The 14,093-nt window shown below is 26.8% G+C and overlaps 4 protein-coding genes across 7 annotated transcripts; 2 read left to right on the plus strand and 2 right to left on the minus strand.

Annotated features, from left to right (window-relative positions):
• Positions 1-625: 625 nt before the first annotated feature.
• LOC122531503 (ATP-dependent RNA helicase DHX30-like) lies at positions 626-4,918 on the minus strand. Of its 4 annotated transcripts, XM_043659480.1 has the most exons (13): positions 4,879-4,918; positions 4,622-4,800; positions 4,420-4,549; positions 4,212-4,260; positions 3,747-4,132; positions 3,495-3,670; positions 2,451-3,434; positions 2,038-2,379; positions 1,652-1,875; positions 1,381-1,585; positions 1,120-1,309; positions 973-1,058; positions 626-900 (listed from the first exon to the last, which is right to left on the minus strand). In XM_043659480.1, the coding sequence occupies exons 2-13, from the start codon at positions 4,669-4,671 to the stop codon at positions 684-686; spliced, it is 3,039 nt and encodes a 1,012-aa protein (XP_043515415.1). In that variant the 5' UTR covers positions 4,672-4,800; positions 4,879-4,918; the 3' UTR covers positions 626-683. The 4 variants fall into 4 exon arrangements, with proteins under 4 accessions (XP_043515415.1, XP_043515416.1, XP_043515417.1 ...); XM_043659481.1 differs by lacking the exon at positions 4,879-4,918 and having other exon boundaries at positions 4,622-4,854; XM_043659482.1 differs by lacking the exons at positions 4,622-4,800; positions 4,879-4,918 and having other exon boundaries at positions 4,416-4,549.
• Positions 4,919-4,966: 48 nt separating this feature from the next.
• Positions 4,967-6,938, plus strand: LOC122531505 (dolichyl-diphosphooligosaccharide--protein glycosyltransferase subunit 1). Its single transcript, XM_043659485.1, has one exon. It carries the CDS (start codon positions 5,061-5,063, stop codon positions 6,885-6,887), a length of 1,827 nt encoding a protein of 608 aa, XP_043515420.1. The 5' UTR covers positions 4,967-5,060; the 3' UTR covers positions 6,888-6,938.
• A 316-nt stretch (positions 6,939-7,254) lies between these two features.
• LOC122531506 (putative deoxyribonuclease TATDN1) lies at positions 7,255-9,228 on the plus strand. The gene is made up of 5 exons (XM_043659487.1): positions 7,255-7,453; positions 7,608-7,787; positions 8,219-8,612; positions 8,682-8,885; positions 8,998-9,228. The coding sequence occupies exons 1-5, from the start codon at positions 7,414-7,416 to the stop codon at positions 9,101-9,103; spliced, it is 924 nt and encodes a 307-aa protein (XP_043515422.1). The 5' UTR covers positions 7,255-7,413; the 3' UTR covers positions 9,104-9,228.
• A 743-nt stretch (positions 9,229-9,971) lies between these two features.
• Positions 9,972-13,611, minus strand: LOC122531504 (transmembrane protein 214-A). The gene is made up of 9 exons (XM_043659484.1): positions 13,389-13,611; positions 12,951-13,171; positions 12,160-12,843; positions 11,873-12,083; positions 11,661-11,800; positions 10,776-10,902; positions 10,426-10,682; positions 10,207-10,358; positions 9,972-10,143 (listed from the first exon to the last, which is right to left on the minus strand). The coding sequence occupies exons 1-9, from the start codon at positions 13,582-13,584 to the stop codon at positions 10,017-10,019; spliced, it is 2,115 nt and encodes a 704-aa protein (XP_043515419.1). The 5' UTR covers positions 13,585-13,611; the 3' UTR covers positions 9,972-10,016.
• Positions 13,612-14,093: the final 482 nt, after the last annotated feature.

Raw genomic sequence — 14,093 nt, forward strand, 5'->3', positions numbered from 1 at the left:
GACTATAATTTGTTAAAAATTAATATATGTAAATTCATAAAAATATTCTGTATTGACTGTGAAATCATAGATATTTATAAGATGGCTAATGGGATTGAGAATCAAATTTTTTACATTCTCTCTCATAAATTTGGGAATATGGTGTTGGCAGGGTTTTAGGACTTTAATGAAATGAGTAATTATTAAGATGCTAAAAACTAGATATCAAATTCTATTGAATAATTATATAATTATATAACGAAGATAACTATAGAACATAGAACACAAATACAAAAAATACAGTAGTATCTTTTGAAAATTTATACTAGGTAATAAATAAAATTGAAATAAATATCAAAATTATATATCATCATTGACTAACTAGCATAAACTGAACATCCAATGCTTTTTCATGTCCCACATTTTCGGGATCACCATTTTCTTATCACATCCTCTCACATCGTTTTAGACAAATATCGTCACAGACAACAGATGAGGTCACAGACGAGGTATATGAACAGACTTCGATACATCATATACTAATATATCGATATTATGTATTTGTACGATCATATATATTTATTTACATCTACACATAAAATTTATTTATTTATATGTACAGTTTTTTTATACATACTAACAAAATAAAAATTAAAGATTCTATCATACAATATTATAAAATAATTTAAATAGTTAAAATTTTTCTAATTTTTAATATCATTTTCAACATCATTTTCAATATTATCATCAATATGTCGTGACGATTCCGTCAACAATTCCGAAATTAAATCCATTAGGATTTCTTTAAACGGTCGAATTAAATGTAATTTATATCGATAATCACCTTTACTTTCATATCTAAGTATAAAATGTACAATATTCCACAATATACTCCGAAGTTCTAATAACACATCCGCGATTCTGAAAAAAAAAACAATATATAAAAACGTGTAAATTAATCGTGTAAAAAAAAATAAAAATACAAATACGAACTCTGGTTCACATAACAAATGTAAATTTTTTATATTATTTATGCTAATACAAATTTGTTCTTCTTCAGTGGAAGCATTGTCTTGTATCTGCAAGAAAAGTAATGTTTAATATTATATACACATACATATATTATATTCAAAAACATACTTTTTGACACTGAACGTCAGTTTGACTAAATAACAGAACTGATAATGGCGATATCATACTCGTATCAAGAACCATAGAAGTATGTCTATTAACAAACTCTATCTTGTTGACATAAATTAATAAATCACTTGGCCATGTTTTTCTCTTGTAATTTACACTCTCGTTTTTAATTTGAACGATGTTGTTTGTCCTAAAGAAAAAAACAAGAATTATGTAAATTTAACTTTTGTTGCATAGTTATTTTTTTAAAAGTATATTAACTCAGTAGTTAATATGTCTGCTCTCTTTGTAAAAACTCCTCTTTTATATCCGTAATAATTTTTTTTTATCAAATGATTCGTAGCAGCAAATAAAATGGCCCGAATTAATTCATTATTTTGGGAATAGGCATTCAAATAGTCAAAATCAGATGTCTCTGAAAGTATTCCACTGTTTATAAGTTCATCCATATGGAGCATAAAAAATTCTACAAATAAATAATAATTGTTGTTAGCATTAAACATCATCTACCTTTAAATATAATAACACTTACTTTGCATCTGATAGTATGTACTTTCAACAGTCTGAAAGCAATTGTCATCACTGGATTCCACTAAACTAAAATATTCAGAAACAGCAATATGATCACTTGTTTTATGATATTTCAGCTTTTGTTTTCTCAACATCTCAAATGGATATGAGTTTTCGTTCAATGAAACACCATAATTAAAAGCACTACCAAATATAGTGGCTATCGTTAATACAGGATTTAAACACCTAAAAAAATATACCAAAATATACAATAAACAATAAAACTCTTCAGAAATATTAAATTCGTGGAAGAAATATGCAATCTAGAATCATAGAACCATAAAAAATAGAAATACAAATATGTAGTATAAAATATATAGACAAACAAGAATTCTTTTTTATACGTACTGCAAAATGCAAGATAATATTACTGCTTTACTTATTTTCGGATTTAATGAAATATATGAAACACGCTTTCCCAAACTTGTAAGATTTTCATCCTCATCGAGAATGCCAAGATTTTTCAAACTATTTACAGCTGAAATTATTGAAGTAGCACTAGGTGAATCAATCAGATCGTTAAAGAAATCGGATGCTTTCTGACGAGATACTGTTTTACTAATAATAATTGCTTCATCCAATGAAATTCTTAATATTTCTGGTTTCGGGTACAAGTCTAATTCATTGTATTTTTCTCGAGTAATTAAGTGATAACTTTCGCCAGGTTTCAGACGCCCAGCTCTTCCTTTTCTAAATTAATAAAAATGTTTTAATGTTTTCCTCTTTTGAAAATAAAATCGTAACACTTCTACAAGAGTTACCTTTGACAAATGTTGGCTTGTGATATTGGACAGAAACATAAACTGGATAAAGATTTTTTTTCATTCCATAACGTTTGTCTCTTAATTGCAGTATCTATAACATAACTTATATCTGGAATGGTAATACCAGTTTCAGCTACATCTGTAGCTAATACAATCTTTGTCATATTTGCAGGAGCAGGTTTAAAAACTTTCTGCTGTATATGATTTGGTAATTTAGAATGAAGTGGTAATATTAATAAATCATCCAATTCATTTTGAAGCATGTTATGTAAAAGTTTAATTTCTCTCCAGCCCGGAAGAAAACATAAAATTGCTCCTGGTGGTTTATTATTAATAATCCATTGTATTAGACATACTATTTCATTAAAAGGAATTTCTTTCGTCATGAGAGTATCCCAATTTAATAAATTATTATTTAAGAAATCAATATCATCTATAAAATGCATTTCTACATGATGTAATTTTCCAGGAACATTAATAGTTGCAGAGGAAAAGTATTCCTGGAATATTTCTGCGTTTATACTTGCAGACATAATTATAAGTTTTATATGTGATTTGTATTCCAGCAGATCTTTACATAATTTCAATAATAAATCTGTATGTAGACTTCTTTCATGAGCTTCATCTATAATTATATGTGACACTTTTTCTAAAGTAGGATCGTGCTCTAATTTACGCAATAGCATACCAGTAGTACAGAATAAAATTGAACCATGATTTTTTGGCATTTTATTATAAAAACGTACATGATATCCTACTGTATTACCCACCTTTTCACTTCTCTCATATGCAACACGCTTAGCTAAAGAAATAGCTGATATTTTACGAGGTTCTGATACAATTATGTTGCATTCATGTCTTTTATTTTGTTCTATATAAGCATCTAGTATGAACTGTGGAACTTGGGTACTTTTACCGCAACCAGTGTCCCCTTTAATTACCAAAACTTGATTATTTTGTAAACTGTTAAGAATTTCTTCTCTGAAAAAAATGTTTAAGTAATAAATAATTTGTTTATCATGTGTAAGTATATATACATACTTATAGTTCATAATAGGCAAGTCTATCTTCATTTTCATATTATTTCTTCCTTGTAGATTTTGCTTTAATTGGCTACTATTCTCACTTAATGAATTGGCTACTATTCTTACTTCTTCTTTTACATTGTCTTCATCAAGTTCAGTAATGCATGGTATTGTTATTATAGATTTTATTTCCTACACATAATCATAATAAATAAATTAAAATATTTATAAATATTAGGCAGATATTTCTGTTGTTTATAAATCTTACGTCATTAAAAACATCAATCACAGATTGTATTTTATTCTTGGAGTCTGATGTAAGATTAATTTTGACAAACTGTTGAGATTTCAAAATATTATGCTGACTTTTATAATCATAAAATATAGGTTTTAAATCATTAATTTTCTTATTTTGATATAACCAATCTAAGCATATTAATGCCGCATTATGTGCAGCCATCTTTTTGTTAGATGCAATACTGCAGAAGGATGCTTCATAAGGCCATATGACATTGATAGTGCATTTGTATTTAATAGTAGATTGTTTTATTTTTGTATATACATACGATATGCATAGCTTGTCAAATTCATTCTTTACAACGTCATAAATCTTGTCAAGATCATGTTTAGGCTGTGGATGTACTTTTTTAAGTTCTAAAATTTTACATAAAACCATTAATGAAACAATATATGCACAATATATATATTGTTTAAATTAAATTGACATACTCACTTAACATTCTATTAGAATTTAATATATTTGCAGTTTGTACTTCATAGTCCTATAAAAATAATTTTGTAATTAATATGTTTACATACTATACTATATACTTCATTACTAAAATTATGTATCTTTCTAACTTTGTTTTCATTGAGATTTAACATTCAACTTCTAAAAAAAAAAAAAATACGAAAATGACATTGACTGATAAATTACTTACATTGCAAAATGTATTGGGTTGTTCATTAATTTTCGATTTCCCTGCATAACAACGATAAAATGTTGTTTGATAGTTGTACAATTTTTTTGAATGTAATTCATACATTCGGTTTGTATAATAAGATACTATCCTATTCAATAAAAATACTTTGGATTATTATTTATATATATTTAGTTAAATTTATATGTTATAAATTACTTACTGGATGCATAAAGATTTTCTTAAATTAAATATAATTTGAGGTAAAACCATTTTTTCTTTATACAATGTATTTGTACTTGTAACATAACTTCAATTTGAAAGGTTAGTTTCACCATGTAACATATATTTGTAAGTTGTATTCATAATATGACTTCTTGTATCTCATCTTTTCTTTTTCTTCTAAAGCAGGAATAAAAAATCGATGTCAATATTTTTAAAAGATCATATTTTAAATTTATATACGTATATTTGAATTACATTTGTAAAGAATCTAGAAAATATATAGGTTCGAATATTTTGATATACATGAGTTTCTTATCTATATAATACATGGTCTTAGATAAACGCCACGTCTATGATGATACCAATTTGTAACCCGCTTGCCGGTTGTTAAAAGTGCTACTCGATAGTGAACTAAAAGAAATTTTTACGCAAAAAGTATGATTAATCGTAATATAATTGTATTACTATGTAATGTTGTGTTACTTGTCGGAGTATATGTCCAATCATTTGCTGCCGCCAACATTATCGATCCTGACTTAAATTTTAAAAATGTGGAGAAACATATCGATTTACAATCTCAGTTAACAAAAATTACAACTAGACTTATATTAGAAAATGGAAGTAAAGATCGGCACATAGGTAATTTCCTTTTTTCACTGGAACCTGAACAAAAAAATAGTCTTAGCTACATAGCAGCTTATAGAGAACCTGTACGAGTTGAATTAAAATTAACTGAGGTGAAAGTAAATGTTTATCCAGATGAAACTTTTTATGAAATTGAATTAAAAGACCCACTATCTCCTGGGAGAACTATGTCTGTTGAAATTGAATGGATATTAACTCATGAGCTCATACCTCATCCCAAGGAAATTACGCAGAAAGAAAAGCAATTAGTGAAATATATAGGTAACATTTATCTTTACGCACCATACACTATAACAAAACAAACAACCACTGTATCTTTACCATCACGTAATATTGAAACCTATACAAAATTTAAACCTGTTTCACAAAGTGATTCATTTATCACGTATGGTCCATATGAAAAACTTCCTCCGTTTTCTTATGAAGAATTAAATATACACTTTGAAAACAATAATAAATTTCTCACTGTCACCAGACTTGAAAGGAATATTGAAATATCACATTGGGGTAACATAGCAGTAGAAGAACATATTGATTTATTACACACTGGAGCATTATTAAAAGGCTCATTTTCACGCTATGAGTTTGCTAGAGAACCAAAATCATGGGAAGCAAGCATTCAAAGCTTTGATACCATTTTACCTGCAGCTGCTTCTGATATTTATTACAGAGATGAAATTGGTAATATTTCGACGTCACATACTCGTATCAAGAAAGATTCAGTAGAATTAAATCTTCGTCCAAGGTTCCCACTGTTTGGTGGTTGGAAAACGAAATATATAGTTGGATATAATGTACCTAGCTATGAGTATTTGTTTCATTCTGGAGATTTATATACTCTAGAAATGAGATTATTGGATCACGTTTTCGATGATATGGTTGTAGATGAATTAATCGTAAAGATTATTTTACCAGAAGGATCTAAAAATATTGAACTAAGCCTTCCATATTCTGCAACACGCTTGCCAGATTCCCTTCATTACACATACTTGGATACTACTGGTCGTCCTGTAATTTCTGTCACTAAAAAGAATTTAATTGAAAATCATATCCAGAATTTTAAGCTAAAGTACACATTCCCACGCATATTAATGTTACAAGAACCATTGCTTGTAGCTGCAGCTTTATATTTACTGTTTTTGTTAGTAATTACTTATGTAAGACTTGATTTTTCAATTGATAAAGATGAAGTTTCAGAAAGTAAATTAAGAATTGCTGGGCAGTGTGAAAAGATTTTAGCTGCACAAGACCGTAGAGTAACTTCTTACAATGAGCTAGATGATCAGTTAGCATACCTTAAAGCAAATAAAGATGCCAATACATTCTTATCTGTGGTAAAAGGCATTAATCAAGAGTATAAGAGTACAACCAGTTCTATTGCTGAAATTGCACAACGTTTAAAAGGAGAATCAGGAGATGTATATGATCGTATTCAAGAATTACAGAAATATGACAGAACTTTAAAAGAACTTTATAATCAACAACAAGCATTGTATGTAGATAAACTAGTACCAGGCAAGATAGGACGTCAACAATTTGTAGAAGCAGAAGCAGCTATTACAAAAAAGAAAGAAGAATGTGTTGAGAAAATAAATTCTATCATAAAGTCATTACAATAATAAAATTTTCTGATAAAAAAATATTTGAGAACAAGAGACTCAATAATAATAATGTAAAAAATAAATTAGAATCTTTAAATAATAAATTGAAAACACCTTTTCCCTTTTAATAAAATAAGATTTGTAATGAAAAAAAAATTGTAATAAACACAATTTGTAATAAATATATATTATAAACTATATATTTTATACTTAATGTTCATTTAATTGTAATATAATGTAATATGTAGAGATATATGAATCTCTATATATACAGATCTCTATAAATATAGATTGTATGTATGTACTTAATATGCACAGTAGAAAATAATATAATGTACAGCTTACATTAATTTTTATAAAATATAATTGTATTTAAATCTGTTACATGCAATAAATGACAAAAAAAGTATAATTTTTATTTCCATGGAACGTCAAATATCTACTGACTCATATGTCAGTACACAACGCCGGTTAAATAAGACACCTGCTAACCTTTCAGGCAGTACCAGTGTTTGAGAAAACTGTCATTTCATTGATAGGTTGAATGCTCGGTATTAGAATGAGTAATTTAAGAAAATTTATAGGTAACTAAGTTCTTTATTTAATAATCATATTAACACTTTAATGATCGATGCTTTTGTACAAACTATAATGTATCTTTGTGTATCTTTTGATATATTTACAAAAAGGTTATACTTTAAAAACTAATATATTCCATCGCTGTTAATTTCAATATAGACATCGGGGCCAATTTGACAGATCCTATGTATCAAGGAATTTATCATGGATCACAGAAACACCTACCAGATTTGGATAAAGTTTTAGAACGAAGTTGGAATAATGATATTTCGAAAATTATAATCACTGCCGGTAATATAGAAGAAAGTAAAAAGGCTCTCGAAATAGCACGAACAGATGGTGAGATGCTTTTATATAAATAATAAAACTATAACATTAATTAAATATAACTTAGTCTACTGTCGCGTCTCTCTATCACTAGGGCAGCTATATTGTATAATTTTCAAATTCTATTTTTTATGTAGAGATATCGATGTTTTAGAAACAAATAATTTTGGTACAATTAACATTTTATGCACCTTACAGGCTTTCAACTGTGAGGGTAAAGACTTATTGTTGTAATGTACAGCTACTGTTTATTTCTTATTATTAGACTGAAATCATTGCATATGAAGAAACCAGTGAAAGAGAGATGCAATGGTTGCTGTCATTCTATTCTCTAACTATGACAACAAAATGCATGTCAATGGAAATATCTAGGTACATATTATATTATTGTTTTTTCTATTTTCTTGAATTCATTCATATATTGATTGTTATGTATATTTCAGAACGACTGTTTTCTACAGTTGGTTGTCATCCAACACGTTGTAATGAATTTGAAGAAAGTGGCGATCCAGAAGCGTATTTTAAATCATTATCAGATCTGGCTGCAGACAATAAAGATAAAGTTGTTGCTATTGGCGAAATGGGACTAGACTATGATAGGTTGCAATTCTGTTCGAAAGATATTCAGAAAAAGTATTTTGAAATGCAATTATCTTTATGTTCTACTTTAAAATTACCAATGTTTCTACATTGTCGTAACGCTAGTGAAGATTTTGTAAGAATTTTAAGAAAACATAAGGATACGTTAACAGCTGGTGTTGTACACTCTTTTGATGGTAATCCAGAAGAAGCTAATTCTATTTTACAAATGGGATTGTACATTGGTATCAATGGATGGTATGTATAAATAATATATTTATTTTAGGTCAAATAATTAATAGTAATAATTAATGATTTTGTTTATAGTTCTCTAAAAACAGAAGAAAATCTTTTTGCTGTTACAACTATACCATCAGACAAGTTAATGATAGAAACTGATTGTCCATGGTGTGAAATAAGGCCAACGCATGCTTCTGCAAAGGATGTTATTACCAACTTTCCATCTATTAAAAAGGAAAAGTGGCAACCTGATAAAATGGTCAAAGGAAGAAACGAACCATGTACCATAGTGTAAATATATTGATCAATTTTTTAATTAAATTTTGTACTGATTAAATCACATTTGTATTACGTATTTGTTAAACAACAGATTTAATATATATTATTTGATTTCTTTTTACAGTCAAATTTTGGAAGTACTTGCACGAATTAGAGACGAAGAGGAAGAATATTTATGCAATCAAATATATAAAAATACAATGAAAGTCTTTTTTCCTCATGAGCTCTAACACAACAATTCAAACTAAAATATTAACTTTATAATCAGTGTGCGTTTTAGCATTGCACGCTCATACATATAATCAGGGAAGAATGCTGTGAAACTATATATAAAAAAAAAAAAAAAAAACGTAATTTCTACTACATTCATTTCTGAAAAGAAAGGAAACAAAAAGACTCATTTTTACGTACATAGTTCTAGGAATGTGATGAGTGTCGCACTTTGCTGATCTCTTATTACGTAAAACTTCAATATTTTTCTTTTTTTCTTTTTCTTTACTTTTTTGTTATTATTAAAATTATCATTGTCACTATAATCACCACCATTAAATTCGCACTATTAGCGCTATTATAATTATATATAATAATAATTATATTACTATACCTATATTTATCATTATTCTATATGTCCTATAAATATTATTATTCTTATTGCTGTATCCAGTGACATTGTGTTAATACTCTACATGTATTATAAAATTAATCATACTCTATATTTCCCCTTTATTTTTGTAAAAAAGAAAATACCAAAAAGTAACTTTATTTAATACATTGTCTGGTTTATAAATCAATTTGTTATATTACCATTCAACACCATATTAGAAACATTAAATGAAAATATATTAATGAATATACAAATAAGAGGTTTTAAGTTTGACACTACATAATGTAGTCTATATATTAATAATTATTTTGACAGTAGAAATTTAAAAAAAAAAACTGATATTTTCATTAAATTTGTGGAGTTTTAGAATATCATATCGGAGTATGATACATTTTTCAAATATCACAGGTAAAATGGCTGTCACAATATATTTGGAAATGTATATCAACTTTGGAATTGTAGAACTAAATGCAGAAGTATGAAAGGAGATTTTCTTGATCATTGAAAAAATTAGTACATAAAAATTTGATGAATTTCATTCACGGAACTTTAGAGAGTGTTTGCACCTTTTCATAAACCCAATCGTAAGTCTGACTTGCTAATGTCTGTGTGGTGTCAATAGCTTTTGAGGCATAATTTTGTAAATTTTCTGGACTTAATTTTCCACTAAAAAGATAAAATTATGAAGTTTAAATCTTTATATTTTAAAAATTTTCTTTTTATACTTACACAAAGACATTATGTTCTAGCCATTGAAGTGTTGCAGTTGAGCGTTCAGTCAACATTTCCACTAATAAATTAGAATAAACTTTTAAAAGTTCTAAACCTTGATTACTTCGTAATTTAATTTCATCCAACATTCCTGGGACATAATGCTCTATCTATAAAGTAAGTAAAGTTCATAAAATATCTAAATACAATTTATGCATTAAAATTATTAAGACTTACTGTTTGTATAACCAAAGGACCATTTTTTTCAATATATTCTGCAATATTGTCATAAATTTTAAAAGAAACATGTTTCATTACAAGATAAATATCTCCTGCTAATTTAATATAAGGTTTACATGTTTCTACAGTTATTTTATAATACTCTGGTGAAGTAGCTTCTATGAAATCAAGCGTTTTAGAAGAATATTCTTGCATTATAATCCATGATTGTTGTCCATAAGCAACTAACCCAGTTCTTTTCAAAAACTTATTTACTAAAAAATTATATTATAAATTAAATTTTTTATATATAGTTTTGTGTAATATATGTATGTGTGTATGTGTGTGTGTGTATATATATATATTACCTTTAAAATCATCATGTTTGTATATATCATAAGCAAGAATGGTACTAATAAGAAGTAATAACAAAATAATTCCCTTTTTCCAAGGAAATTTCTTATTAGCAGAAACTGTCATTTTTAATAATAACGCCTGCAATAAAGAATTAATAAAACACTATATCGTACTTTAACTTATTTACAGTTTAAAACACTGGTAATACATTCTTATTACGTCTAAAGGTCAATATGATTATCAAAATATAGTCTCATTATAGATGTAAATAAATCAATTTCATTTTTGAATACGAACTTTTTACCCACGAAGTTGATGAAAAAAATGAAAATATTTTCTAAACTATTTGTCTTAAAATATTGTCTGTAATCTTTATACAAAAAAAAGTATCACAATGAATGACGTTAATGTCATCAGTAGCAATGCCGAAGGGACAATGTGCGATCGATAATCTCTTTCCGAAAAAACAAACGTACCTAACCTAAACTATATTTAAAATTCAAGTTTTTCAAAATCACTTAAATATCACACTCACAATTCTTTAAACGAATCCGAATGGAAAATTCGCAATTTATTGCTGGGAAATTGTACCGATATTTAAACGTTCTTTCTTTTATGTGCAAAACGCAATTAATCAAAACACGATTTATACGTTACGTAGTGTTCCGATACAACATGATTGCGCACATATGAGACGTAGAATACAAGAGGCAAATGTTACGCGGGTTATTTCAAAATATATTAGGCATATACAAATGATCATTCATTTTTTATACCATCTTAATTTTAGTAATAAAGTATTATTTTTTATATAAAAATTAAATTATTATTTTATATAAAAATTAATTATTAAATATATGTTCCTATTTGATGCAGAAACACAAATTTAAATTTACCTTGCATATTTTAGTACGATTATTAGCAAAATTTTCATCTTTGCCCTTTTTCCACTTTTCATTAATTTTTTGAAATACTATACATGTTTCTTTCAAACATTTGGTGTCCAATGTTGTGTGTAAAACATGGTATTTAGTGTCTAAAAAAAAATTAAATAAAATTAAATTTAATAAATTCATCAATCCATAAAATCAAATCAATATAATCTTACCAATATGTATTAAAATTAAATGGGACTGATATAAATTTTTGGTATAAACGGATCTCCAGACAGAGAAACAAAGTGGCTCTGTAGCTAAACAAGTCACAAGTGCTTTGATTAATTCATCCTTATAATTTACATGTACCTTTTGCTCAACTTTTGTAATTAGCATTTCAAATAACTTCGCATAATTTATATTTTTATTTTTAAACAATATCAACTAAAAAAATAAAGAAATATTATGTCTAATTATCCTAAAATGATATTTTATATTAATATATTACTTGAACACCAACTCTTAGTTTTTCAAGGCTGTTATTAATTTCTCTGTTCACAGAAGCAGAAATATTATATTTTCCAGAACATGTATCCTCCACAATGTCAAGATAAAGTTCTGGTTTAAGATCATGACACATTTCATGTCCAAATACAAGATCGTTCAAAATTTCTGCTACATAATTGCAGTAACTCTTCGTTTCTAACATAGGAGACATTACTTCATGCCACACTTTCAAACCCACAGTCAGATTTTTTCTACCAGCTTGTGAGATTGCCCATAATAAAGAAAGACCAATATTTTTTCTATTTTGATAAGAATTTTTTACACGAATCAATTTAGAAATGTTAGCAATTGTCAATTCAGAATTAATACGTGCTAGAAGTTGTAAAAATATTTTGTGACCCACAGCAGGTGATCCTTTAACCATATCAGCAGCCATTGCAGTAAGAGTATTTTCATAAAAAAGTTGTACTGTTTGTTTGCCTGCCATATCAATTGCTTTTTCCAATATGGAACAAATTGGCTTAGGTACTATACTTAAAGGATAATCTTTAGATTTCCCAGAAAAGACTGCATCTTCTTTATCAACAGGTATTTTTATATTAAGGAATGCAGCAAGATCTTTCAACCAAATTAATGGAGCTTCAGGAAATCTATTTTGACTACCAGTAAAAATATTGTAAAGCTCCTCTGCATTTATCTATTAGAAATGATGTTTTAATATTAACAAACTCATATGTAAGTATTATAGTATATTTAATAGTCATATGTAAATATTAAAGTATATATTTAAATATATATATCTACCATATTTAATGCATCCTTTATAGATTTTGGAGGTTTCTCCTTAGGTTGTTTTTTTTTATCAGATTGTTGCTGTTTCTGTTGCTTTTTTCTTTCTTCATTCTCTTTTGTTTTATTTTCTTTTTCTTTAAACAACTTTTTATTTCCTTTATCATCCAAATTATTATATGTTTTCACATTATTATCCAAATTATCATACAATGTTTTTACTTGACTTAAAGGAACTGAAAAAAGAAAGTAATTTTTTAACAAACATATTTTCATTTGTATAAGGCAATAAACATATTTTTATCAATAAACATGTGTTTTTGAACACATACATGAAATAAATTTTATAATAACATTTTATTTGAATAATAGTACTTATAAATTTTAAGAATTTTTATTGATGATCAGAATAAAGTAGATAAAAGTTTATAAAAGTTGAAAGAAAGTACTTACGAAAATCTTCTACCTTTGGTGCGTTTTCGATAAATTTTTTTTTCTCGATCTTTGTAAGTTTATTGATCTTCCCATCGTTTTTATCTTTTTTATTTCTTCCAACTAATTCCCATCCACCGGACATAATGTAATAAATGCAATAAACAAATAGACAGCTAATATTACTATCAAAAGGCACTGAAGTGTTAGAAGTCATACGTGGTCACGCTTGCGTGGTACATATGTATATTGCCACGCGCTATTCTTGAATAACTTTTTTGACTCTTATAGAAAAATGTGTAATAGTATGTCTATATCATCTCCATATTTATCATAAATATTATTCAATTTATTACTAATTAATTATTTTAAGTCAATTATATAACAATAATTATTCGACCAGAAATTTTTTATTTTCACTTTGTAATAAATGTTCATTTTGTAACATTATTATATAAAACTATATAACTATAACTATAACTATAATATAAAAATAATTATATTTTTAATATAAGATATAATGCAGTATTAATACAGATATATTATTATTTATTAATACAGATATAATTTTGCAATTCAAACGAAATCAGAGTCGATTTTTAAAATTCTCGATATTCCTCGATTTATATGAAATTGCAATGTTTGAAATAACATTTTAAAAAGTATTGTTATAATAAATTAAATGTAATCGAAAAGTGAATATAAAATTTTATGAAGTTAACTCTG

Source organism: Frieseomelitta varia, unplaced genomic scaffold, assembly GCF_011392965.1.
Source record: "Frieseomelitta varia isolate USP_RPSP 00005682 unplaced genomic scaffold, Fvar_1.2 scaffold_404, whole genome shotgun sequence".
Classification (NCBI taxonomy): domain Eukaryota; kingdom Metazoa; phylum Arthropoda; class Insecta; order Hymenoptera; family Apidae; genus Frieseomelitta; species Frieseomelitta varia.